A 27,517-nucleotide genomic window follows, 5' to 3' on the forward strand; every position below is an offset into this window, starting at 1 on the left:
ATGCCGTTTTTTTGTTTGTGGCCTCGACTGCACTTTACGAAGCATTCGTCACTCGGTGTAGTACTTGGGGCGAAAAATAATGCACATGCGAAATTACTTTGCCTGCGTTACCGGCCCCCATGAGTCACGCACCCGGTCTAAGCGTGCGTTCCGCGTATCACTAACGGGTTGCGAACGGGTATAATGTGGCGAAAATATAATGGCAGCTAACGTATGTATCTGCGGCACCCACAGTGTGATCTTAATAAACAAAACAGAAAAAAAACCTCCTCTCAACAGAGCCGCCTGCGTTGGCCTCGAATTCTAAGCAAAAATGTATTAACCAATTGTAGAAAGCAATGCACCCGAAAAGGGACCACTAATCGTCTAATCGTTGTTCGCGCTCATTCATAAATAATTTAGTCGCTAATTCATGCTCACCAGCACAAAACGGCACGTCCGCAAACGACACGAACCACGTATGTGTTACTTATTTTCCCATAAAGAAAAAAAATTTAAATACAACTCCCGTCCGTCGATTCAGTGTCACGATCGGGACAGAGGTGCTGGAGAAGTTATTCGAAGGGGAGAGTACAGTACTGCTTCCTAGGCAACTTACACCCATTAAGCAGTTCAAAATATGAGCCACTACTTGTCCGTGAGAGTGTGTCCCACTGTCTGTGGGACATTTTTCTCGGTAAATGTTAGCGGTCGTAGAATCCGCCTCCGTACGCACTTCACGGTTCGACGTGACCAGTGAGAAGGTCGGCATAGATCGGGGCGCTGTAAACTAATCTGGAAGAAAACCCCAAACACGGAAATTGTCGCGCTTCCAGAGGCGCACGGTGTAGAGTTCTTGTTTGGGCGCGGGGCCATACACATAAACCAAAACGTCGCGGTTCTAGCGCTCGCACCCGTCTACATGGCCTACTTGTTGTCGTGTCAAAAGATGTTAGCAAATGGCGTTAGGCGGAGATGCGAACTAGATCTTCCCAGGGTCGTATTTCAAAGCGTGTTTTGGTGGGGCGGGAAATCGCCACCCCGTGGGGGGGAGGTTCCGTTCGGGGACGTTGTTCTAGCATCGAACGCATCGACACGTTACCGGGTTCGTGATTTCGCTGCCAGACCACTGTCTATGCATCGAGATTCATATTTCACCGCTTGCTTCCATTTTCAGCACAACGGCCGGACGGCACACCTCCCAACCTGCCAGCCCGTTTTTTCGGCCATCTAGTCCGGCTAGTCTAGCATTCAGGCCGGCCCGCAACCAGGAAATAGTCGCAGCTAGGCGACGAAAAGGCCTAGGCGAGCGGACCAGCACACAAATATGTCAACCGGTGTCGTCTCGTTGGCCGTCGCCATCGCCGTCAGCATCGCGGTGCACGTGCTTCTGCTGACAGGTGCACTGGTGGGACCGGCGGACGGTGCGGTACGGGGTGCCGATCGGCACAGCTACGCTTCCGCCAGCAAGTCCACCATCGATCGGCAGGGGTTCGTACCGCCGGCATATAACGCTGCCGGCCACCGACGAGGTGCGAAGAATTATGCCTGTCTGCAGGATTTGACGCAGGCCATGGTTCCACCCGGTCCGGAACAGGCCACGGTACGATCGGGTGGCGACGAAACGGTGGTGCTGATGGAGGACCGTACCGTGGTAGTTGGCGAGGATGAGGCTGACGCTGATATTGACGATGACATTGATACTGGGAGCGGTAGAAACGTGTCCACTATCGGGTCTAGGTTCAACTTCCGAAGGTTAGTACTGAAGAGTGTTTTATGTGACATATTTATTGTAATGCTTTAAACTTAAATAATTGTTTCTATCATTAGAAATATTTATTTGTGATACTAATAGCGCAATAACTTCGTTATCACTTGTGATTAAAAATCTTTTGTTAAATACAAAAATGTTATATAATTAAATAGAAGCTTTATTAGCTTTTATGACGATCACTGCCAACAGTTGAAGTTATATTTTTACCATTAAACCCTATTTTACTTTTTTATATTTTTGATAGTCTTTTGATAAGTTAAATTTTAATTTAACTATTTAAGTTACTAATATTGGACACAAACAAATATTTCCATTTAGTGTTGTGATTAAATAAATGCTTTGAGAAGAGTTTCGAGTCGTTTGAACCTTTTGAGTGGAGCAACTCAAATCAGGAATCGACTCACAAAAGATTCATGAATCTTCAGGCGATTTGGTGAAACAAGCTCTTTGGGGGAAGTTTTGGAACAGAGATTCAGATTCCGTCATTCAGTTCAAAGATTCATTCAGATTCATGAATCAAAAATCAATCATTTCTCAACACTATACCGCATATTTGTATGTGTTGTGGTATGTTTATTCAAATATCCTTTTACGCAAAGTTTTTTTGTGAACATTTAATTAAATATCGTGTTTGTTTCTGTAAATTATCTTTAATCCTTCCATTTTAACGACCTCGCAACGAGGGTCATGTTTTTCACTTTCATTGAAATTGTTCATATGGACCAATTACATGGTGGGAGGAGGCGGAGTTCGCGGTCATCATTTGGGACCCGTATACCCACACAACCAGCCGAGGGCTTTATTTCACTGTAACGTGCTGTTTTTGTGAGTGTTCAGCCCCCCAAGTCAAAGGGCACGAACAAGAAATTCGTGTTTGACATGCTAATCGCCCATTAAGCCCCGAAGGCTCCCGTAGGTCCCGTTGGATGGGGTGGAAATGTGGTGCGATGGGGTTTGGATTTAGTTGCTTCGCATCAAGTTGAGAAGAAAAAAACCGGCAACAAAACCTCCACCAAATGTACGGTTGGCGCGACGCCGTTAAAGATGGTGGTATCCAATTATAATGCTTCCGGTATTGGGGAGCGTTTCTGTGTTTTTTTGCACACTGCCTCCACAGCCGAGCAGAACGAGCGCCAGTAGTAACACGAGTAAGTGTTATGGTACACACGAAGGGTTTGGTCTGTTTTTTTTTTATTTTTGGGGGCGATGGGTAACACAAGCCTTCCACAAATAGGGAATTGGGGTTGCTTTTAGTTCTGTACTGTTATTGCGATTATACAACATGGGAGACTCCATGATAGGGTCTCCGACTCACTAATGATAGGGTCTATTGCGGAAGCGAATGACATTTAAACCTGGTGCTTTTATCGCATTCAGACGTGGAGCAGGAAAAGATAGATTTATGTTTGACTGATACACAAAATGGGAAGAATTGCCAAACTAAAGTCAAACAAAAGGCATCGCATTCAAAAATGCAAAAGTGAAACCTTCCTTTGCTTAAACTCACCATTTGGTCGACGCGGTTTTTTTTTCAATCTTTGCGATTGATCGTGACCTATTGACGTGATTTCAGGCCGTATGATGTTTGCGATCAAAGAGATTCCGCCCGAAAAAAAGATTCCGCGTTATTACATTTAAATCGCCTTGTAAAACCGCAATAAACAATTCGATCGCAGCGCCAGCAATGCCAATTGATCGTGGTTTTGTGTCTCTTTGCTTGTAACGTTCAATGCAACTGAATGAAGCATCAATAGGGAAATGGAACGGAGGGCAGCAATTGCAACAATAATTTGCTTTCATGCAAACCTTCTACCGGTTTGCGTATGAAATTTAAAATTTAATTCTATTTAGAATATTATTGGTTTTTTTTCCTTGGACAAACTGATCCTTCCATCAGTTTTTATTATTATTGCTATTATTTATTTCGTACGCTTGTCTGCAAACAAACTTCACAAATAATTCTAATGATTAGTAAAAATTTATCTAAAGATAAAAAAAGAATAAAGTAGGAGTTACAGTTAAAACGGTAAAGACAAAAGATGGAAGTCAAACAAATGACACGAACATTCGAACAGTACCTTCGAATTTGTTGGATACGATCGATGTAAATTCATGCCGATGGAGACAACATTGCTGAGCGATACTCCAGTCGTGGCCTGTCCTTCGAACAAGGGGTGATAAAAGTCTCAGGCAATTCTTTTCATTACCTAGATTATTACTTCGGAATAAATGTATAGATGGAAACGATTAATCGTTCAATTTTGATAGAGTTATAAAATAGTTAATAAGTTTAATTTCTCAATCATGAACTCATGAGTCTAAAGAGATTGTTCATAAATAATCCTTATTAGTGTCCAGTAGTTATATGATGTTCTGATGGTTCAGTAGATATATTACTTAAATAAAAAAAAGATCGATCCTTTAGAAATAGAGCATTGCAGCAAAGGCCTTACAAATTTAGAAGTTCTACAAAATGTTTTGTTAATCGAAATCTTAGAGATATGAGATTGGTTTACTCAAAAATAACAGTTATATAAAATTAAGGTTGTATATCTATATTCTATTGTATCTTAACTTATTAATATATTAATGTCATAAAAGTAAAATCGAAAGGGTTTAACATACTTTTATAGATTATTCAAAAAAAAAACTTATTTTCAACTTGTTATATGGTATAACATTTCAGTCTCAGGGATTAGCTAGATATACTGAGGCTGCCATTTTATAAACAGAACAACATTACTAAGAACACTTTTTAAATTTTTCTAATTATTTATTTTTCTAAATTACATGCATCAAAATTTTTCTTGAAAATTTTCTAATTCTGACAGTACATCGAATGTCTATTTCATCATTATAATTCATACTGATTGGTCATGGTGATGGGGACTTATAACTTCGTAGTAATAAGCATAGTTAACTCATTTATTGTTAAACTTCGCACCAGCTAACACGCATTTTTCAAAAAACAATTTTATACTCGACCAAAACAACATTTCACTGCATCGTGATTGTCCCACAAACAGCAACATTGCACGGACTTATTAAAACCAATGTGTCACCTGTGTCTGGTGGTCAACCAATCCGAGCTAGCTTCGTCCACGTCCAGGCGGTCTTTATGAAGTGTCCCGTTTTCCGTGGGCAAACAGACAGTCGCAACTGGCAGCAAGAGTGTCCTGTAACATAACGCTGGCTGGCGTCCACATGCGAACTACGGGTAGTAAGCGTTGAAAGGGAGCAAAATAAATTATCTCTCTACGATTCTCGGTCCCATGCCTTGGAGCGCCTGTATTGTGGACAGTGGGGGGAGCGAGCGTTTTGTTGCAAGGCGACCAGCGTCAAGTTCCGGACAGTAATGATGGACTCCCCTTCTCGAACCGGACCTTTTGCGTCGGTCCCTGTCTGAAATAAACAAACATTCCACTGCAAAGTGGCAAAGGCGCCTGGAAGCGTCGACAACAAGGTTCGCACGGAAACGACGATGATGCAAGCGAAGTAAGGATTGAAGTGGGACTTCCTCACTATCGCTGTCTTTGCACCAGCTCCAACCGCCAAACAGAGGAAGACGCACCAGCGAAAGTAATCTGATACCCTCCCCTCCCATGTGTTGCTTCTTCCCTCTCGAGGGTTGACGGGAGTGACCCGAATCCGGGCGTTGAAGCGTATCGCCCAAATCGACAAACTGACATACCGCTTACTTGAAAGTAGTTCATTTATCTCCTGCTTTGAAGCATCCTACGCCCGGTACTCCCTTACCGAAGGGGCCGCTACGGGACAGTAATGCAATGTCCACACATCAATGCCCACACAGTTACTTAGAAGCCGGCACCGACACCGACGAAACGAAGTTGACATTCTTTTCTCCCGCTGCTCGGAAGGGCGGTCATTTTTGCAGAAAGAATCACCATCCGAACGGAGGACGCTTCCATCGTTTCCATTAAACGATCATTGTTCAACGGGTGAAAGCAACTGCTGTGACGCATCGGCCATGCCAGCCGGGCGCCATCCAGTGGCAGGATGCGCTTCCTTACTGCACCAGCGAACGGTGGGATCGGGTGCGGTATGGCGCGGGGGGATGATAAAATACACATCCCACCCAACACGGGTGCAGAAAGATCCCCCTCGGCTCGTAGGTTGAGCCGAGATGAAATGATGCTTCACTTGACAGCAACGTCAACAGAGACACAAAGTAAATGCACACACAAGTTGCAGTCGGAACGCATCAGACAACTCTTTGGGGGGGTCGGTAACAACCGGTTCGGGGTGCGCGTAGAGGTAGCTGACGCATCTTTAGAATATGCCAAGTAATGTTCCCCGCACAGTCCGGAAGAGTTGGTTATGGAAAGGATTCGTTTATCCAACCAAATCGATCAACCGATACGAATTGGTTGAATTAAGATATCCCAGCCCAGAGATCCCAGGGTTTTCGTTGAACTCTTGGGGAGAGTATAGAAAAGAGTCTAGGAATTATAACAGAAATAGCTTTTAAGTTTTTCTTGTTACATAACTACTTACTATCTATTTGTTTTGTTTAAACTATTTTCAATGTTGGTGCCGTGACCAGGATTACGATTAGAAATAAATTTTGCATGGGTATTGTGATCGATTGTAATTAATCCCATCACCCTTTTAACTGTCTTTTAATTGAAAATAAAATTTTGAATTTTGATTACATTGTTAATTAACTCAACTGTCAAAACAATTCACAAACTGCACCTCCGATGGCTTTATCCAATATGTGCCGATTGCCATTATTCAAGCGTGTCACCGCCTTCGGTAGAATTGGACACTTTGACGTCTATTAGCGTGCAGGGGAGTACGAGACGAGAAATTATCCGACTTCATTTGCACGGTGGCATGACAGAAATTAATTGCAATTACAATTACACGCCAACTGCGTTATACGTTTTTGGGATACGGGATTGATTTACCTTTTCCGTGGTGCCTACCAACCGTCCGTCTGACCTTCTGCGTACCATCTAGGGGGCGGTAGAGATGAAAATGTGGCAGTGGCTCGTCGTACGCAGTCACCAAGAGGGCGACAGCAGGTCTGGCCGCGTACGCGATCCTGCTTTGGTGCAATAATTAATGATCGGAGGATATCGGTACATGATGAAAGGCGCGATTACGCGAAGATGCCATTTGCATCAACATTTATGATTTGTCAGCGAGTGCGCGAGATGAATTTGCTGGGGCGCGAGATACATAGCGGTGCACTCGCACATTCTTGTATACTTTCAAATTCCCAAACACAGTTTTGAGCGGGCAAAAAGGGTTCCCCCTTGCAAAAATCCAAACCACCCTTGTTTAGCTCTCATCAGTACCGTGCGCGCACGCATACGTTTGCGCAAACGGGTGAGGCATTCCAATTTTGCGTATTATCTGCACCATTTGTGGCGCACCGCACCGATTTGGTGTGATTGGTGAGATGACTGCCCAGGGTATTGGGGTGGGTAGCACGACCAACCTCGTATAACATCCCCCTGGGGACACAATGTTTGATCGATTTTGATGCCGGGGGTTACCATTGGGTTCTGATAATGATGACCAAACAGATTTAACATTCCGGCGGTAGATTAAATATATTCCCAACAGGTAAGCCCCCGTAACTCGTCTTTAAACCCCTGTGGAAGTATTGTAAGCATGAAGTAGGTACTTAAATTGCACTGCGCGTGATTAGAGACATTTTTTCTGCATGATGAAGCTTATTATTTGAAAGCCATACAGCGGGTTGGTGGCTATCCTAATTAACTGGGCACGAGCGCACTACCAGAACTGCACCATTTCCTTAATAGGCGGGGTTTTTTTTTCATCTTCCACGGACCTCACCGATTGCCCTAATGCGGCATAATTATCCGAGGATGTGGATCCACCTGCATTCACGCAATCGTTTGATGGTGACGTGTCGGGTTTGAAGACCGCATCAAACGCGAAATGCCGCATCGGAACTGCGTTTGGAAGCGCGCGCTCCATCGAGAAGGAATAGTTCACCGCGAGTTGCCGTGGATTAAGGATGTTGGTGAAGTTATGTGTTCCACTTTTGGGGATACTACTGCTGCTGCTGCTGCTACCAGTTCCCCCCAGCATCGTGTACGTCACCGGCATCGTGTACGTGAGGATGAAGAACGAGCGCGGTCCAATGGCGGCACGGGCCGGCGTGCAGTGTATTGAGCTGCTGAGCCATACCTTCTTTCATGTGCGCGAATCAACGCAGATTGAAAACATCGTCATATTCTACCTGCGGAACTTGAGCTCCCCGGCAAGGGAGATCCTGCTCGGATACCTTCAACAGCACCATACCGGGTACGACACCCACGAGGGCGATGAGGAAGTGAATGGTTCTACAGGCGACACCACGACTCAATTTCAACTGAAGCTCATGTCAGACACCGCCTCGCCCGAGGACATCCGAAGGACACAGTTCATGGATCACAAACAGTTCGACTACTACGTCATTGTGATCGATAGCTTCGATGGGCTGCGTCAAGCGCTGGCCCGGATCAGCGCAACGGCCGCATTCAATCCGCGCGGCAAGTTTGTCGTGCTGTACAACAACCCGAACGATCGTGACTCCGACCGGCGGATGGCGAACCAGGCGCTCATGCTGCTGTTCGTCGACCATCATTCGGTAAACGTGCTGTTTGCGTTTGCGATCGATGCGGTGAGCTACCACGTGTATACCGGTGACCCATATCACGGTGCCACGGACTGTGGACAGATGAAGGCCCTCAAGGTGGCGACGATCGCGAACGGTACCTTCGCGAACCGCGTACTCTCGACGGCGATGATCAACATCCCGAAGGTACCGGCGCAGCTGGAAACCTGCACGTTTCTGCTATGCACGCGTGTCGCACCACCCTTCATCGATCTGGACTGTCGGCGGGGTCTCGAGCTGCAGATAATGGATTTGTTGCGCGAATCGATGAAGTTCAAGGTGAGCGTCTCGTGCAGCGAAATGGACCGCGGTGAGCTAATGCCCGATGGCAACTGGAGCGACCTGCTCGGGTTGATGCGGGCGGACGAGTGTGACATCATTGCCGGTGGTTTCAATCCCGACTTCGATGTGCACGATGAGTTCGGGTCGACGACGCTCTACCTGCAGGACTATCACACCTGGTTCGTGCCGGTGGCTGGTCGGGACGCTCGCTGGAAGCTGCTGCTGTACATCTTCGAGGTGCGCACCTGGGAGCTGTTTGCGTGCGTGCTGTTCATCTCGGGGCTGGTGTGGCGCTCGGTTGCCCACTTCCTGCCGGAGTGCGCCGCCCATCGGGAGCTGTCCATGTGTTTCCTCAACACCTGGTGCGTGTTTCTGTGCATCTCGGCAAACAATCGACCGGCCTGCAATGCGCTGCGGCTGTTTTTCATGGGCCTAACGCTGTACGCGCTCAATGTGACCACCATATACACTAGCATCCTGATAACGGTGCTCACCAATCCACCGCTCGCCTACCAGGTGGACACCATCGAGGAGATCCTGGCCGACGGTGTCCCTATCGGGGGAAGAGTTGACAGTGAGGACTGGTTTATAAACGACTTCGACGACGATCAGCTTGTTTCCGAGCGATACAACGCCTCGTCCGAGTTTCAGCCATCGCTCGCTAATCTACAGGCCGTGGTGGATGGCAAGCGATCCCTGCTGATGAGCCGGCTGTACGTGCGCAACACCAAGTACTACGGCTTAGTACACGGGCTGTCCACGGATGTGTTTGTGACGCAGATCGAGATGATCATGGAGAAAGGATTCCCGCTGTTGCCCAAGTTCAATCGCATCCTCTCCAATCTCATCGACATGGGCATCATGCAGAAGCTGTGGAAAGACTTCCTCTACAACGTCACGATACTGGACCGCATCAGGCGTAATCGAGAACTCAGCGAGGAGGATATCATAGCCGCATCGCCGGAGGTTGTGCTGACCTTGGACCATCTACAGAGTGCTTTTGCGCTGTACGGCATAGGGTTGTGTTTGTGTGTGGTGGTGTTTCTGCTGGAGTTGCTTTCGACAACGCGCTGGGTTTGTCAGCTACGGGGCATCGTGGAAAAGAAGTGGGACGAGATATTAGTACGCGTACAGCTGAAAGAGCGAACTGCAAGTGAAGTGGTTATAAAGCCGCGAAAGATGATCAAATTTAGGAAGACGCTTAAGTAGCAAATTATTAACAGGCAGTCTTGTGAGGTGAACTTACCATCAAAATGAAGTTGAGCGGAACAACTAATTGAAAACTAATTTGACGATTGAAAAAAATAAAATTCCATAAAGGTTGTAGCAGTTCTATTTTAAATACTAGGCAATTTATTTAGCCATTATAAAATCCTATTACTGCCGTTCAATCCATCTTTACAATTTGTACAAAAAATAACTGTTAACATCACTATTACACGAGGTTTTTTAACACTAGATTGCCCGGTCATTTTGACTGATACGCTTTATTTTCATCAAATTTAATTTTTGAGGTTAAAAAATTCTGCCCTTGTTAAAGTATAACTTTTAAGTATCTTTTGTTTAGAAAAAATTTCAATAAAAGTTTAAACTTATTCCAAATTTTTGAAACTGTTTAAGTAAGCATCAAGGGAAACATTTAAACCGCTTGGTCGTTCTAGTGTTCATAACACTGATCAACACACTACCCAATAATAAAACTAATTTATCATTGCAAAGGAAATATTACTGAATACTACTTACTACTATTACATACAGTCTTTTCTCGTGTTACGCGAATTATGCGTGCCAGAGAAGTACGCGTAACTCAAACTCCCTTTAAAATATCATTTATATTTTGTATTCAGGCAATGATTTCTTCTTTTAACGTTAGTAAATACATTAATAATTGATATTTTTACTTTTATTAAGTCAATTAAAGTTATTTTTAGCCAAAATAAATATTTATAATGTTATAATGTTCTAACGTAACGTATTTTTGGGAAAATTTAAATTTTAACAAATAAAAAAATCAATTCCAGTTACAAAGTTCCACGAACCTTCAAATTTTTTTAGTGTCGTGTAGCTTGGGAAATGATTGTACTTACTTGTTGTTACACCCATTTAGCATTCTTGGTCCGCGATAAGAGTCCGATAACAATTGATGCCTTTTTGTCAGACGTATCGAAGCAATCATTTCATCTCAATGGTTTTCCTGTATCTTAATTTAAGTCGACTAGTGACATTTTAATAAAATTCCTGTAAATTTAATTTTTTTTTTGAAGACAATACTGTCGACGTCTATAGACAAAGGGCTTGTCGAGTTCGGCCCTATAATTTCGCCCTCACACGCACGTCCATAAATGCTTCTGTCTCTATGTTCTCTCGAATGGCAGTTAGAGAATTTAGTCGTCTTTGAAAGAAGTCTCTGCGTAACGTCCTCTGCGTAGTCCTTGACTCTGCGTAACGTATTTGAGTGCATGGAAAATATGTAAATAAGTAAAACTTTTTTTATTTTCATACATCTATTTTCGAAAATATTGAACTGTTATGTTAATGTAAAATATAAAATCTTTCAGTAATAACCTATGAAGACCAATAAAGATAATTTAAAAACTCAAAACAACGGCGAGACGACCAAGATCCCACAGTAACGTTCTTTTTCCCCAAAAAAAGGGGTAAACAAAAACAACTCGCAAGCAAGAGGTGTTGAAACTCCTTCACCACAAGACGAATTGGCGCCAAGCCGGAAACAGGAACCGACGTAAATTTGCTTGTAAATTTACTACCGTTCCTGCCGCTCAAGTGGATCGAAGCGATGGGAAGCAAAAAGTAGCAAGAAGTGTAAAGGGCAACCGCACCGCTAGCTCGTAATCGGAAAAATTCGGAACCGTCAGCTATATAGACAAATAAAGTTGTCTATACGGGGCGATTATGGTATGATAAATCGTCTACCACGCGGGTCGTTTTCGGTGGCACACTCAACCACGCCGCAAACAGGCGTCCGAAAAGTGCACCATAAAAATGACAAATCACTGTAATTAAATCTGTATAAATTAAATAAACTACTTCCTTGACATCCGTGCCGAGAGTTCACGCGCCTGACGTTCGTCGCTGACGGTTTGTTTCGCTTCTACTTTACAGATACTCGTTCCGATTGCTGGAGACGAGTCCACTTTCCATCACTGTAACGTCCGGTTGCTCCAGTAAGGAAGACGCGGCCGAGGCTCCTAGATGGTGGGTGCAGTATGAGGGACGCTGTAAGTAATGGCTTCAAATAAGGACTGATTAACGTTGAATGCTCATCTCGGTATGTTTAATACTTCGTTTCATGTAGATATTGCAGCCCTGGCTAACGGAACCCAATTCTTTCGATCGTGCGTCCAGCGTGGTGTGTATCAGGTGATCGTTGAGCTAGCGGAAAGCCCTGTTTTCGATGGCTGTACCTACCGTCTCGGCTACAACCGTAAAGGGGCCGAAGATTTTCGTAGCTGGCCGTTTCGTAATCTGAGCGCACCGTCCCGTATAAAGGTACAGCAGCAGCGTCGTCGATACGTGGTGATGATCAAGTGGGAAAAGAGCAAGCTGGACATCCATGTGATGAACTATTGTCTCGCGGTTAGCACCGGTAGGCGACAGCGAACCCTGTGCCAGGCCTTGGGTAATTCCATCCATCGACCAACGTGCGATACGATCATCGTGAACGATTTCCTACACCGATTGGGACCGCGTGATGAGCGCAAGCTGGATGCGGACGCAGACACCACGATCGTATGTACCGGCACCCGGACCAAACAGCTCATCCGGGGCATGAAACCTAACGTGACGTACTACGTGGACGTGTTTGCGATACACTCCCAGCACAATAATCTTTCGTTCCTGTTGGGTTCAGCGCAGGTTCTGCTCAACCGTACCCGGCCGACGCAACTCCTTGAGGGCAAGGTTGTGGTCGGGAAGCTGTCCACGTTGGGTGGGATTTCGTTGTTCAATTTTAAGGTTCCCAAGCGTTCGCCAAACAATTTCTTCAAGCTGCACCTGACGCCATGCGGCGGTACGGTGAGCTTAGAGGTGCTGAAGAAAAAGCGTCGCATCATAGAACCGGTACGGGATGTGTACTATCCGCGCACGATTAAGGTGGAAAACGTCCGGCCGGGCGAGCGCTATCTGATACGCGTGCACGATGCCGACGATTCATCGCGCCTCAATCGGATACAGGTGGTCGTCAGCTCGAGGGATGACTTTCTCGATCTGCCACGGATGCCACACAACACGACCATACAAGAGGTGAGAGCACTGCGCAAGTGTCACTCTAGCACAATCGCATGGTTCCGATCACCCGACAAAGATGTAAGGTGAGTCAGGTGGTAATGGTTTGTCATATGGGCTCATTCAATTATTACGTAACGCAAAAATTGTCAATTTTCGACCCCCACCCCCCCTATTGTAACAAAACGTTACACTGGATGCAATCCCCCTCCATTAATTACGTAACATTTTGGTGACCCCAACCGCTTGTTTAAAAACAATGAAATTTTCTTGAGTAATCTATGTAATTTCATCGTATTTCGACAAATGCAAAAAGAAACAAACATACTGCCTAATAAATTGACTACTCACGCCAGGTTGACATGCTTGATCGTTGCTGATAATTTGAAGCGGTTTTAAAACCTACTTCATCTATACTATTCCATCAATATAATTGGTATCATTGGTATGTACCAAGTTAACTAAACCAAGATTGGATAGGTTCTGGATAAAGATATCAATTTCCGGAAGACGTTTCGTATACAGGTCTTAAACACCACAGATCCCAAACGAAGGATTCATTCGCTAATCGTCCATTTAAAAAGCTTAAGAAGCTCGATTGAGAGTTTACATTACATAGTACTATGGCGAATCGATTAAGAAAAATAATTCTTACGTAAATTATTTATCAGTATTATTCGTTTCTTATTTATCTAGTAACCTTTCCTTTGTGTAATTGTCTTCTGTTAATTCTCATCATTATTAATTCACTTTTTTGGCTAACTTTTTTGATAAAACATAGATATAAAGGATCTAAAAAAATGGCGAAAGTATAAATACATTTGTTGGTAAAGTAGATTTAGTGAATAATTTTCAGTTGAACGAAGCCGGTGGGTTGGTCACGTCACGAGAATGACACCGGACGACCCTATCCAAAAAGCCGTTTCAAGTCGTTCTCATGGACAGAGAAGGCTTGGTAGGCTCGAATTAAGATAGAGGGATGCCGTTGATGGGTCCACCAGACAGACCGGGATTATGGATTGGCTAACGACTAGACTATTTGACTAAGAGACTATGACTATAGACTCTTCAAGCTCAATATGCTATGTAACGCTAGTACTTACCTCCTCTCCCCCTATCAGCGTTACGTAATAATTGAATGAGCCCTATACTGAGTTTAGCTAACGTATGGCATGTGTTTACTCCACAGCTACTGTGTATATGTCTTCAAGCTCTCAAAGACACAGTACTACTTCAATAACGTAAAGATCCCGACGTACTGTGAGTTGGAAAACCGAGACGTCTGCAATCATCCCCAGTTCCACCACAGGCATTGTTTGTGAGTATACACTGCTTAGTATGCCTCTTAATCTTTGCTTGCTATAAAATGTTCTTCTGCTTTCTCCGCCCACTTACAGAAGCTACACCAAGGAGCACAATCTACTCTCGATGGACATTCCTAACCTACTGCCGGAGCATTACTACACCGTGTTTGTGACGGCTAACTCCACACCGAGTCGCAGCCTAGCCTACAAGTCGGTACGCATAAAGACGGCTATGAACTGCTTCGAGAGCAATCAGATCCTCTCGGCGGGATACCTCGGTAACGGGAAGGGAGCCCTGAAGGCCGCCGGGTTTCCAAAGATTGGTGGGCAAAAGCGACGAAATACGGCGACCGCCGCCAAGAACAGTCTGTCGGAGAGAGGCACATTAAAGCGAACGCGCAAACAACAGGCAACATCCGGCCGGAATGTCTGAATCTGGAGGATAGGACATTGTGGACATTGCAGATGCGCGTTGGAAGTTTGTAAATATATCTTCAATAACAACTTTATCTAACTCAACTCTGTTCGTACCAAAAAAAACGAAGCGAGTAAAGGAGAGATGAGTGCAGCAACAATACCTTACCGCGTACCGCGTCATATTCGCAACCTAAAACCCTTTATAAGGGTTTACTTCTTTAGAGTAGAATGGTGGGAGACGGACGGATCATACAGCTGAGCTGTAGCACGTTTTACATTCACGTTCTAAGATAGCTTGCAAATTGCATACAGGGAAAGATGAAAGGCATAACATTTGAAGCTTGCCAGCAGCTTGCCAATTAAGGTTAAGAATTTTCTATCATAGTGAGACGTAAATTTATAATAAACTTAAAAGGTTTTGAAGCTGTATGTAAGGCATCCCAAAACAGCACACTCTCAAATACGTTGCTTGACTGTGCATGTCAATCCAATCTGTATTTAAATATTAGCGTTAGAGTTAGGTCGAGCAGGAAACATTTTAGCTTTAACCGTCAGCATTAGAGGTTAAGACACGTTGGTTCTGCCTGCTATTATTCCACGTTTATGCTTTTCAAGCCATATTGATCCGCAGCGTGACTGTGGCGGAAAAAATAAACAGTTTGCTACAAAGCAAATCACCATGCCAACCATGATATGTTCGGGAAGGAGCTGTTTCCTTTTATTTTTGTCTGCGACAGGTGTGTAACGGACAAACAAAGCTAATTGATTATCGATAAGAGCTGCGGGGTGTTTTGCCGGATTTGTTTGCGTTGTGATTTGCAATCGGCATGGAAATACGCATCGCGGATTTAATTCCCTTGTTAATAGAGCCACCAAGCGTCTCCATGTACTTTTCGAGTGCATTCGTCGCACGGTGGTCTAGCTGCTACCGATGCAAACGGTGTCGTTGACATGGGGAAAATGATTAATGTACACAACCTTTACGATGGGCCCATTCATGACTGGTGGTGTAACGGTGCGTTTTTTTTCCTCTCTTGAGCAGCTTTCCCACGAGTTTCCTCCTCCTGCGTGTGCGACGTGTGCGATGTGTTATCACATTTCGTTGTTTGATTACGGAGGAGGAACACGGTCGTTGTACAATAGGATGATGCTACATGCTTGGTTGTTGTGTGATTGATACCATCGACCCGAGCGTCTGATAGCAAAAGGCACAGTGATTAAAGGTGAAATATGCTGATGGACACAATAAAATTAATTAAATTATCCTTACAATAATTGGCCTACATTACATTAACGAAAGAAATATAGGTTTTTGACAAAAAAGTAATTATTCCTCGTTCAAATCTCGAATGTGTAAAGACTCTCATGGTTATTTTAAGATGTAAACAGGTAGAGATTGCAGCTTTTCGATCATATCAGGTAATTCTTGTACGCCTTGGCCTCCTCATTCGCCATCCTCTTCTTCAGTGTCTTTGCTATTTTTGATTCTTAGCACTGCTCCAGTCACTTTTATTTTTGCTAATGTATCTGATCATTTTTACTAATATTTGATCATGACTAGGATAAGATAAGAATAATGTCTTATCTGTCCAATTGAAACTTCTAAAGTTCATCTTGTTCACACGATTTTGGATATCTTGAATATTAAGAATTAGAGATGTTTCTTGTGATGTAGTTGTTGCACCCTATTTGTAAATTTGTTTTGGTTTTTCTCTCCTCAAGGAAATTCACATTTTTAATTCTGACCTGTAAGAAAATAACAAGAATTTTATTTCAAAACTCTTTCAGGTTGTAGTACAACATCCCAGAGAACATCTTCATTTTTTGTTCAATAATTCAATACTTTCATTTAGTCTTAGAGTTACATCCAAGAAAAGTACTTAACAGTCCTCTACTCAATCCTCCTTCACATGTTATAATGTTTCACATTTCGCTGTTTCAACAATTGCTTCATGTCTACGAGTTTAAATGTCCTTTTTCAATAACATGTGTATTGACTTTCTAATTTTTAAGCATCTTGAATTCGGGTCCATGTAAAATTTCTACTTCTCTAATCGTTTTTGTTTCATTAAGTTAGAAGACCTTTTGGGAAGTTTTGGGATAACGTGCTCTAAGAAGCTATTCTTTATTGTTTATTCTTTTGACACTGACATCAGTGCCCTCTCAATCCTGCTCATTATTTACCTATCTTTTTCGGATTATCTCTTCTAAGTTTACGGATCATTCGAAAGAATTTTGAGCTTAGAAACACCCATTGCTTATTTTCTTTGTTTAAATATAATATTTTAGTTTTATGACTAATTTCTACATTAAAAGTTTTCTGCAATAAAGGATCTGCATGAAACTTTTGCTTCCACGTCAAATGTTTGTGCGAATAAATATGAAAACACGCATTTTCCACGCACGACAGTCCTACTGTTCCTAGCCTGAAGGTATGTAATTCATTGTTCCTGTAATTTTTTTTTTCCACTCGTCAGATAGGAAAATTCATTATCAGTCAGTAGCACCACGATTACGAGGTTGTTACAGCGTTAGCATAACCGATATGATAAGCGAAAGCGAAACGCATTTTCCTTATAAACCGAACGATTCACAGCACGCCTATATTTTCCTTCCGTGACAGTGTCTCCAGTCGGGCGCGATTTGCTGGACCGACCGTTTCGGTCGCATTTCTTTTGAGATACATTTTCCCTTCATTTTGTTTTTTCTCTTGCTGAATGTGTGAAATCCAATTCCTTACTTTATTTGTTTGTCACAGCAAAAACACGTGTTCTGTGGAAAACTCGTGGGGCAGCCGTGCGTTGGAGAGCGTGTGCTTTGGTGCTTGATTTATGCGCCTGTCGTGTCGGTCGTTTCCATCGCGTAGAACCATTCAAAATTTTAATTCAATCTCCGCCGACTCGTGTGGAAGCCATTTTTGTTGTGGGGAAAAGTGTCACCGTCACCACAAGCAAGGAGTTGGAGAAAAATACACCCTCAACAGTATGGCCGGTGCGGAAGTGAGTGAAACCGTGCTTCGCTGGATTACGGCCCTGAACTGGAGTGCGGAAGTTGGTGCCGACCTGTTGATAGGTGGGATGGCGACGAATCGCGAACAGAGCGGAATGACGATGATAGGCTACTGGGAGCGATCGCTAAAGAATCTTTCGACGGAGCAACGAACCGTCTTTACCGTGTTTTCGATCATGGTGATGGTGATGGCCATATTCGGCAACATCGTCACCATCATCACGAACGTGAGGCGTGAACAGCGGCATCTGCTGCGCGTCTGCATGCTGTCGCTCGCCTTTTCCGACATTGCTTTCGTGACCGTCACCTCGGTCGTGTATCTTTCGCAGTTCAACACCGACTTCAACTCCCTCTGGGTAGGCAATGGGCAAGAACTTTCACCTTCCTGGTGAGGAGTAGAACAATTTAGGAAACAGGACTGACTGTTTTCCACTCTCTTCTTCAGACGCTCGGTGAGATGATGTGCACATTTTCCCCATTCGTGCAGACAATGGCGGTGCTGGTGAACAGCATCACGCTGGTAGCGAACGCACTCGATCGGTACATGGCCGTGCGCAGTCTGGTGAAGGGCGTCTGGGAACCGAACGGATGGTTCTGCATCACGTGTGGCGTTCTGATCTGGGGACTTGCGGCAGGAATTTCCAGCCCAATGCTCACCTTGTACGAGATGTTCGATATCGTGGTGCTGACGACGGACGCTCAGCAGTCGCACGAGATCATCAGTGGGTACTATATGGCGACAATCTGCGCTACGGATAAGAGCAAGAATAGCTACTACTTTGTGATCGTATTCGTGGTCATCTTTCTGCCACTGCTCGGAGCGTTCTGCTGGTTGAACGGGGTAATTGCGAGAGCGTTCTGGATACGCAGGAACCCAATCGGCGGGGCTCCGAAAGGATCTCCGAAAAAGTGTTCTTCCAGCACGTCCTGCGAGAGTAGTAACGACAAAAAGACTCTTACGACGAATGTAACCACATCACATCCGATTGTCGACCGTCGTACACCGGCATCGGTGTTTAGTAAGTTTCACACCACGATTTAGCTAAGATCTAATACAGGAGATGGACTATTATTGGACACTTCGTCTATATTGTATTATTCTACAAATGCCTAAGATAGCTCCTTAGTTATCAATGTAAACTCCTGCAGATGTTTGTTCATTGTTTGCTTGCATGTTTTTAAAGATTTTGGGGATTTCCAAGGGGTTTTAGGATCTCCAGGAACTCCTTCAAATTATGTCCAAAAACTTCTCCTCCTTGGAATCTTAACACGCAATGCGAACTTCAACAAACCTCCTATACTTAACAGCTTCCAACTGCACCTGTCCACACCACAACACAACGGCTATCGTTGGAGAGCAAACAACGCAGAGTGATAGCCCGGGGTCACCTTCAGCACAGCGCCCTACCCAAGGACACCAAACTGAAGCCATTTCGAACCGTCGCCGCCGGCAGATACACATGTTCAAAGCGATCGTCGTGCTGATGCTGGTGTTTTTCGTGTGTCGCCTTCCCATGTGGGTGTTCCTGCTGATCAAGATGATGGGCGATGCCGACACGAGTGCCTACTGGAATCTGCACTACTCCTTCGGCATCCTGGCGATGGTAAACGCGGTCCTGAATCCACTCATGTACACCTTCCTCACCGAAACGATCCGCTTCACACTGTTCGTGAAAGCACATTGCGTGCGTGCGTGTGTGCAACCGTGCAAGAATGTTGCGCAACGTGGGAGGAGTGGTGGAGGGGGGGATTACGAATTTAGGAAAAACCGTGACATGAAGGAACGGGATTGCAATGGTAGTGAGCATGAGGAACATCATGCAGGAATCTATATGGGGGACTAAATGTAGTAAAATTACACGCATAATACATCACATCTGACAAAAAAACGATTTTACCTTCGTTTAAAAATTATTAGAAAAGTAATAATAAATATTAAACTAAAGTCCATGAAACAAATATTTCTTACTAAACTCTAATATAAATCAAACGAAGTAGTTATTATTGTTACTTTTCAATCCAGCTTCCAAACAAAACATTCTCTAACGATCGCGACATGCTTGTTACACCCTCAAGCGATCACTCTCTCACGCATCAAAGAGCGCAAAGTTGATGGCTTATTCTCTTTTACTCACTTTCTCACCTGCACTGTGCGTGCAAGGTTCGCGCACGCATTACATGCTCTCATCTGGAGCATGAGTCGCTCCAACCGCGATCCCCAATGGATCAACGCTTGATCAAAACCAGTAGTGTCAAACTTTGTTAACAAGCATGGGTTGTGTATTATTTTTTTTTCACGATCGCGATCGTTTTTTTTTCACAAAGTTTTAAATAAAAAAATCATTAGCTTACATTAAGGTTAGATTACTCCAAAAGTAATCATTAAATCCATTTCATTCCATCCAGCTGAGTTCTTTCTACTTTGGCGTTAGGTCAAAATCTGAATTAATATGAATATGAATATTAATATGAATATGAATTAATTAATACAGCAATAGGAGTTTTCACGACATACGTAGCCATAGTTAGCGTACCACAAGTGTGTGTTTTTACAAGTTTGAAGAAGATAATAAATATAAACATTTGTTTGTAGAGTGAATAGAATTGTCATACTGGTAAAAAATGCTTCTTTTTTAATGAACAATAAAGAATGTACATCGAATATCGATAATGGCATTAAACCATTATTTTGTTTCCTTCTTGCGCCTATTTTCCTGAACAGATGTTGCAAAAAGCATTTAAAAATTATAGAATAGTATTAGAACAGTATTTTGCGTTGCTTAAAGAACAGCAACAGGACCATGCACACTTTGCGGGCTATAAAATACCATTTAGTACATTTACAAGTAATGCGTGGTGCAATATTACCAAGACTTCAAATTCTTTGTTTAAAAAGTAGTACAAAAATTGTAAATGGCTTTATTTTTACAATTTTTTTAACTCGCTTCTGTACGGTTTGGGCAGCAAGCACTTTCTAAACATTTTCCAAATAGTTATTGCCAATATTTATTGTCTTTTCACTCTTATAGAATCATATTCTCTTTTCCATATCCATGCGTCTGGCATTACCGGGTAACAAATACCTTTTATATGCGACAAACAACTATTTTATTCGAAAACTTTAATATTCTGTTGTTTTGCAAGTTAAAACTTCAAATTTGTAACGTGGTTGCCGACATTTTTCATGCGTTTTATTAAATCGTAAAGAATTCAGAATTTCATTAATTCATGAAGTATTATTAATTTATGGTTTTTTGTACGGAAACCCACTTTGTTGGCAGTTAGCTTTGAATGGTGTTTCATGTTATATGAACTAATATTAGTGTTTTTTGAGTATCTTTTTCGAATTTTTCATAAACATGTTGTCGTAAATTTGTGTACAGGCTTTGCTTTAACAGCCGATTTTGTGTACGCATATTTTTAAAAACGATCTCTCAGGCAAAGATCAAGTTTGACAACGCTGAATGGGAGTTTGCTCTCCCGCTCTTACCTACGCACCAGCAGTTCTCTCGCCTCATCTCGCAGGGACACCGGCGGTAGTGCCCCAGCCAACCAGCCATCCAGCGGCATCGGATTCATTTCGTTACTGGCCGCGCGTTCCGACAGACATAAACAAGCGCGTTTCGTTCCGGCTCCTCCCGCACCGTTCCGGCCTTACTTACCCTCGCTCCTGAAGCTGCCCCCCACAACAGCTGCCGAGTTGTTTGCCGTTCGCTGGTCACCTCCGTTATCCGTTGGCGCCATTTGCCCCATCGGCGGTGGGGAAGTGGGCGCCGGGCGTAAAAGAATCTGGGAGCTGGGGAGGTTCAGGAGTGGTATTCGAATTTCGGATCACGACTCGGATTCCGGGTGGGCAGAAGGAGCAGGGTTTGGGAAGGAAAGCACCAGGCCTGTGGCGTTCCCTCCCAACCACGTCCGTGCCAGGGTGCAAGTGTGTCGCAGAGTGTGTACGGTGCCGCGTACCAAGCAGCGATCGTTAATGCGAGTGTGTGCGGCGATTCATCGAAAAAAGACCGCCGAGATAGCTGAGGAAACCATAATCCAATCGAAGAAAAGTAAGTGTTGAGTGTTGCAAGCTAATGTGGTTGTGAATCTTCGTGTGTGTGGTTGTGTACGGGCTGCTGATATTTGCATATAGGGTAATCCAAGTTTCGGAAACAGTTTCGACGAGTACGTGGTGGTTCTGGTGCGGCCTGAACACCGAATTGTGTTAAGTGAGATTGGATTGTTAGCTACAGGCATTAAAATTGTGGAATCAAAAAGGAAATCGATTGGGCAAACGAATAACCTGCACAAGGTGTACTTCACGGTGCATCGTGTATCATTGAGGATCAAACTCGTACGAAACGGATCGGAAACCCAACGGTGTATAAATGGGGCTGGGGGAAGAGCTAACAAAAACAACAACAACAACAACCGTTTCGAGGTGATCCTCGACTCATCAGCACCCACTCGAGTGGAAATGGTTTATGGTTGGTGTTTCGGGAGAAAATCAACCACTCATCAACCACACCACCGACTCTTCGCACGGAATGGATCCGTAAAAGAAAACGCATCTTTTTGACCTACAAATTCGGAACCGATCGCAGATGGTTGGGAAACAGTTGTGGAAATGGTGAAAAGTTAAACTGGAAAGAACTGAGCGAAGTTACGTTGCAGGCAGGAAGAAACCAATCTAAAACCAGGTGACACAGTAAGCGTACAAGAGTGACAGTGAAAAACCCCAGGGAACTGCATTGTGTTGGTTTGTTTGGAAATTGTTTTGATGAAGCGAGTCGCAAAGCATAGTTTCGATTTGTTACTAAAACTAAATCTTATTGCGTGCATTGTGTGTGTTTGTGTGTGTATGTGTATTGTTGGTATTGCCTTCTTCGACATCCCGTCCCGACATCCCACACAGTCTTACCGGGGCAAGAGCGTGAAAATTGTGAAAGAGAAAATACTTCTTCCAGTCCAGGCATTTGGCTGGCGGAGGCCATTTCTTACCACTGCTTATGACCACCACCCTCCACACCTGGGTGTGAAGGGAAGGATGGCGGTCTCGTGGTGGGAGAAACGGGAAGGGGACGGAGTAGGTCCGTGGGTTAGCTTTCGTTTGTTTACTTTCACTTTAGTGACGATGCAGAGCAAACCGCACGGTTTGTCCGGTGCTGTGCGGGCTCTCGGCGGGTGCGCAAAACATATTTTCGTGCCAAACGATCATCACAACAGCGCCGTATCGTGCACGGGAGGGGGGCACGAATTGTGGCAGTGAGCGTAGGGGCAGTGGAAAGCATCAATATCAATAATCCAATCTCATTTCGATCGGTTTTTCGTTGCGCCCTGTTAATATATTTAAATTAAGCCCCCTTTTGCGCGAAACGAAACACTTTGCGAGCGAACCGGGCGTGCAACCGACCGATCAATGCACCCGTGCGCCCCGGTGCATCGGCATCCGATGCACCCCGCGAGATATATCCAAGCTCCCCGCCTCCCCGAGGCTGCGCTGTTCGTGTTGCTAGATTATCTGCATTTTGGAGAGAATGTTCCATCCATCTGGACACGAACTGGAGCACAGATGGAATTGCTCGTGCGTGAGAGGCAAGGTGCGGGCCTGGTTTTTCTTTATTGTTATTGTGCGGTAACGGATGGGCCGTGCATAATTCTCACCGTCCCGCCCCGTATCAAAACACATGCGTGGGGTCGCCGACGACACAATGCGTCTCGCTCGCGCGTCGAGATCGTTGCTTAACCTAAGCCAAGCTCATCGCACCATGCAGCCGCCGGCTTCATTCGACGCCCAAACACGCTGACATAATGGCGGAAAACGGCACAGCAAAGCAACGAAACAAATATTGTCAGCCGAACTTGAAATGGACCGGTGGTGGTTTTATTCACCTAAATGTATTGCAAACACCGATGGTTCGCTTATATAAAGGCACGATCGCGAAAAAAAAGACTCAAATTGGCTCAACTGTCCGGGGCGGTTGGGGCGCGTTGGACGGTGAGGAGAGCATTAATTTAGCAAACGAGGTTCGTCGCCTGTTGCTGCTGCATGTTACGTTAGATTTATAGACGAAGTTGAGATAGAAAAAAAATCGCCATTTCGATTTAACTCACGATGCTTTGGATGGAAGCATGTAATTATTTACACTGTATTTAAACAAACTTTAGTGTATAAATGGAATTTTGATATTGCCTCTTTTATGTTGTGAATTGTGAAATTCTAATTATACACATAAAAGTTTGTTAAAAGGTTCGTTTTGAGATTTTTTAATGGAAAAATGTACTTCACATGCTGAACGGTACCAATTCCACATTTTAAATAAAAAATAGAAAGTTGAAAAAACACAATTGTTGAGGTTTTGAGGTTAGAACTGAACAATGGATGAACTGGACTGGATGTTTAGGACCCATTGGTGTTTTGTCAACATCTAGCGAAATCTAAAAACTTAAAACCATTTTGAAAGAAGATACTCTAATAAAGTACTGATCTCAGCGTATTTTAAAACATTAAATTTATGCCAAACCGGCTAAGATTTGTTAAATTTATAATGAAGAATGATACGGGTTTGTTGGGTACTATTTTGTTTTAGAATTCTAGGAATGAAAATCTGGCTCGATTCGTCAGAAATTCCATTAGAAATCCATTGGAGGCAAGGGAACATGAAATTAAAGATCGGAAATAATCTTACTTGTTGTGTACCTGTTTCAGGGGTCCTAGTAAAACTAGTGTTGGGTGAATTTGAAACTCTATTTCTAAGATTCATGAATCCTGAAAGATGAATGATTTCGCTTAAGGCCTGAAGAGACTTGATCCGCCACTGCTCTGAGGATGCATGCTTCTTTTAGAAGTCGATTCTGGATTTAAATGACTCCTCACATAATATTCATACCAATGACTCTTTTCAAAAGATTTATTAAGCAAAACGCTTGTCCATATACTACTCACAGAGAGTAAAATAATACATTTCAACACATAATATTATCCTTAAGGGATATCGTAAAGCCATAGTAGAAAACATAATTTTAAATAATTGAAGCTGCATCGGTTCTGTTGGTGGAAGTACTAATCAACTATTTCTTACCAACATGAACACTGACAACTGTTTTACAAAATCTCTTGCGGAATTCCAGTCAAATAAGCGTTTTCAGCAAGTTCAAGATTCTGATAACTCTGTCATGGTCGCACTCCGTCACATGGTATTGATAAACGCTAGCCTTACGATGTGACCCGACACTTGCTTTGCTATTTTACCCAGTAATCAAATAGCTTCGAAGAATAGATAATGAAAATGTATATATAAGTGAAGGTTTCTCGACGTTATCTCACTAGAAATACAATTCAGGAGGCGAATCTTGTGTGCTTTCCGAGAACTTTATAACATTTCTCTCAGAATGTTGTTATTTCTACTTTATTTGATTATCGATAATTAAAGTGCTAACAATAATTCTGGTGAGCCCATTTTATATCAGATATTACGTTATAAGTCATACGTCCAGTAGAATATGGGGTTTTACAAAAGATAACATTGACTGAGCCAATCAATAAGTATACGACCGAATTAAAATTGATCAATTTTTGTTATTGAATATTTGGCTATTATTTTACAAAAAACCTAGACAAGGAAAATGAAAGATGAAATCACTGATTATTTTAAAGAGCTTTTGAATGCTTTTAGTAATGTAATCTAATTAGTTCATATTCTTTGGAGATGATAACCTCAATTATTAATACATATTTCGGCGCTTGTCAGCGTATTTAATCCATCCTTTGTTTAATTATTGACAGTATTAATTCTGTTATAAAACAATTTCCGCTCCCAACAATATGGTTCGAAGTCGGTTTTGTAACTTAGTTTGAAGTACGATTTGTCTGTAGCAATCAAGCTGTAAATTAATTGCCCCACTTATTTTCTGTTGTCCAAATGAACTTCCGCTCGTGTCCATGATTCGTCAAAAATCGGGCCTTTCATGTGGTGCCATTTAGAGTCAAACTTTTTTTTTGTGTTACTCTTAATTGACCTTCGAGCCGTACGATGCGTATAAAACGCGGTTTGATGATGTTTTTTTTATTTACCTTTTCACACAAAATTATGCCAACAAAACAAAGCAAAAGGCCACTATTGTGAGGCGTAAATTTGATCATATTAGCCAACAAAAAACTCCGTTATACTCGATCTCACAGCGCAGTTCTTGGTGAAAAAGGTTTCAAACTACTAATTCAAGGCGCAATATACGGCGGAAATAATACAAATTACACCCGCCACGAGATCAACACTTACCGGAAGTGCACAATTGACGATAAGATGCATCTCCTCACTTGCTTACGGAGAAAATATTACGCTGCTGTGAAGCCATCAACCCAACGCGGCGCGGCGACACGATCGCTTGGCGCGTTGTTATTGCGAACCGTATTGTGATGCTGTGCTTATCGCGGTGAAAACAAAAATAAAAGTGCGCAAAAATAGCATATCGCTCATCGTTCAAGGAATTTTTCGAGCAGCGGCACATCATGTGGCAAACAAAACTCAACCACCGAAGCACACGCTGAACCATCTCTGGTGGTAACCGATGAAGTTCCGGTCCGATTCCTTCCCCGATTGGGCGGCTTGTGTTGGAGGGAGCGCTTTTATAACACTGTTTGAGGCTGTGCTGTAAGGGTGAAAAGAAATTTTGAAGCGAAATGACTCATCCTTTCACTGGGGGAAGAATGTGTCTGCTACCACCCGCACGATCGGCGACATCATGCGAACCGTTTAGTTTAATTTATTTTCCAATTAACTATTGTCCCTTTTAACTCGAAGGCTCGTCTCGCGGAAGTTTTCCTCTTTTTATGCTGCTTTCTAGGTTGTTTATCCCCCTTTCACGTTCCCTGTTGTATCGGGTGGATAATTGGGGCCTCCGGTGAGCGGAAGAAGCTCACTAACCCGATTGTTCACGGTATGAATCCGGGCCGAATTATACTCACCTCAAGCAAACGAAATGCGCCAGGGGTTTCCTGCGATCGTTGCTTCTTTTAACTCACCATTCGCTTACGTTTTTTCCCCCTTGTTTTGTTTTATTCCAGATATGGCTACAACCAGATAAAACGGCACCCCGCAAGCACTGGGCAAGCGTGTGCGCGAGAGCAGAGATTACCGAGCGACCGTAAATTGGATTACACTTTATTTGTTTTACGTCCCGAGATTTTCATCTCCTCCGGAACGTCCAGTGCGTTAGGTAAGGTCAATGTCAGTGCTAGCGCGTACCCGTGAGGAAGGACCCGGGATGGCTGAGACGTGAATTAGGCGTGGAACACGCGTCTTTGGTGTTGTCGGCATCTTGGAACCGAGATTTAGGTCATGATTAGCCGGAAACTTTCCCTTTTAATCGGTTCAATGGGTTTTGCTGTTGCGCGGCCGTCGGGGCGTATCGTTAGGGACCGAAGGGCATGGCCTTTGGAACCAGTACCGGTACTAAAATACAGCCCGTCACTGCTAGGACGGAAGGTCAAGGAACTTTAGTGTGTCAACTGAGTGGTTTGTTCACGGTGCTGAAGAGAAATTAGGATCGCTTGACAGGAGAATGTGGCCAGAGTTTCTTTTAACTGAATTTGATCGTGGTGTGCTGCAGACATTTTCAACGGTAATTGCAGCTCGGGAAAATGATGAAGTATACAAAATCTGGCAAATCGAAAAAAATTGAGGACAACAAAAAAACGTTCATAAACAATCGGCTATTTCACTTTCACGCTCCGGTTGGGAACAAATGGGTTTCGAAAGGAAAAGTGACCTCTCAACGTCAACTCTCGGACGGGGGAAGAACGTTAACAATTGCCTAACTCCATGTGCCAATAGATGGGTAAAAAGCGAGCCCCACTAGTGAAAGTTG

At 43.6% G+C, this 27,517-nt stretch overlaps 3 protein-coding genes across 3 annotated transcripts; all 3 read left to right on the forward strand.

Annotated features, from left to right (window-relative positions):
* Positions 1-955: 955 nt before the first annotated feature.
* LOC128297393 (uncharacterized) lies at positions 956-14,672 on the forward strand. Its single transcript, XM_053033023.1, has 6 exons — positions 956-1,084; positions 1,157-1,734; positions 11,814-11,929; positions 12,007-13,021; positions 14,125-14,253; positions 14,336-14,672. The coding sequence occupies exons 2-6, from the start codon at positions 1,307-1,309 to the stop codon at positions 14,670-14,672; spliced, it is 2,025 nt and encodes a 674-aa protein (XP_052888983.1). The 5' UTR covers positions 956-1,084; positions 1,157-1,306.
* On the forward strand, positions 7,767-9,899 carry LOC128297392 (uncharacterized). The gene has a single exon (XM_053033022.1). It carries the CDS (start codon positions 7,767-7,769, stop codon positions 9,897-9,899), a length of 2,133 nt encoding a protein of 710 aa, XP_052888982.1.
* A 2,968-nt stretch (positions 14,673-17,640) lies between the features above and the next one.
* LOC128298473 (uncharacterized) lies at positions 17,641-19,509 on the forward strand. The gene is made up of 3 exons (XM_053034224.1): positions 17,641-18,021; positions 18,111-18,684; positions 18,974-19,509. The coding sequence occupies exons 1-3, from the start codon at positions 17,641-17,643 to the stop codon at positions 19,507-19,509; spliced, it is 1,491 nt and encodes a 496-aa protein (XP_052890184.1).
* Positions 19,510-27,517: the final 8,008 nt, after the last annotated feature.

This window comes from Anopheles moucheti, chromosome 2, assembly GCF_943734755.1.
Source record: "Anopheles moucheti chromosome 2, idAnoMoucSN_F20_07, whole genome shotgun sequence".
Taxonomy (NCBI): domain Eukaryota; kingdom Metazoa; phylum Arthropoda; class Insecta; order Diptera; family Culicidae; genus Anopheles; species Anopheles moucheti.

Bases quoted from the DNA above. Each gene is read 5' to 3' on its own strand.
- LOC128297392 (XM_053033022.1), top strand. From the start codon at position 7,767: ATGTTGGTGAAGTTATGTGTTCCACTTTTGGGGATACTACTGCTGCTG.
- LOC128298473 (XM_053034224.1), top strand. From the start codon at position 17,641: ATGGCCGGTGCGGAAGTGAGTGAAACCGTGCTTCGCTGGATTACGGCC. The intron at 18,022-18,110 runs GTAGGCAATGGG...TCTCTTCTTCAG, and splicing joins CCGACTTCAACTCCCTCTGG to ACGCTCGGTGAGATGATGTG. The intron at 18,685-18,973 runs GTAAGTTTCACA...TATACTTAACAG, and splicing joins TACACCGGCATCGGTGTTTA to CTTCCAACTGCACCTGTCCA.
- LOC128297393 (XM_053033023.1), top strand. From the start codon at position 1,307: ATGTCAACCGGTGTCGTCTCGTTGGCCGTCGCCATCGCCGTCAGCATC. The intron at 13,022-14,124 runs GTGAGTCAGGTG...TTTACTCCACAG, and splicing joins TCACCCGACAAAGATGTAAG to CTACTGTGTATATGTCTTCA. The intron at 14,254-14,335 runs GTGAGTATACAC...CACTTACAGAAG, and splicing joins TTCCACCACAGGCATTGTTT to CTACACCAAGGAGCACAATC.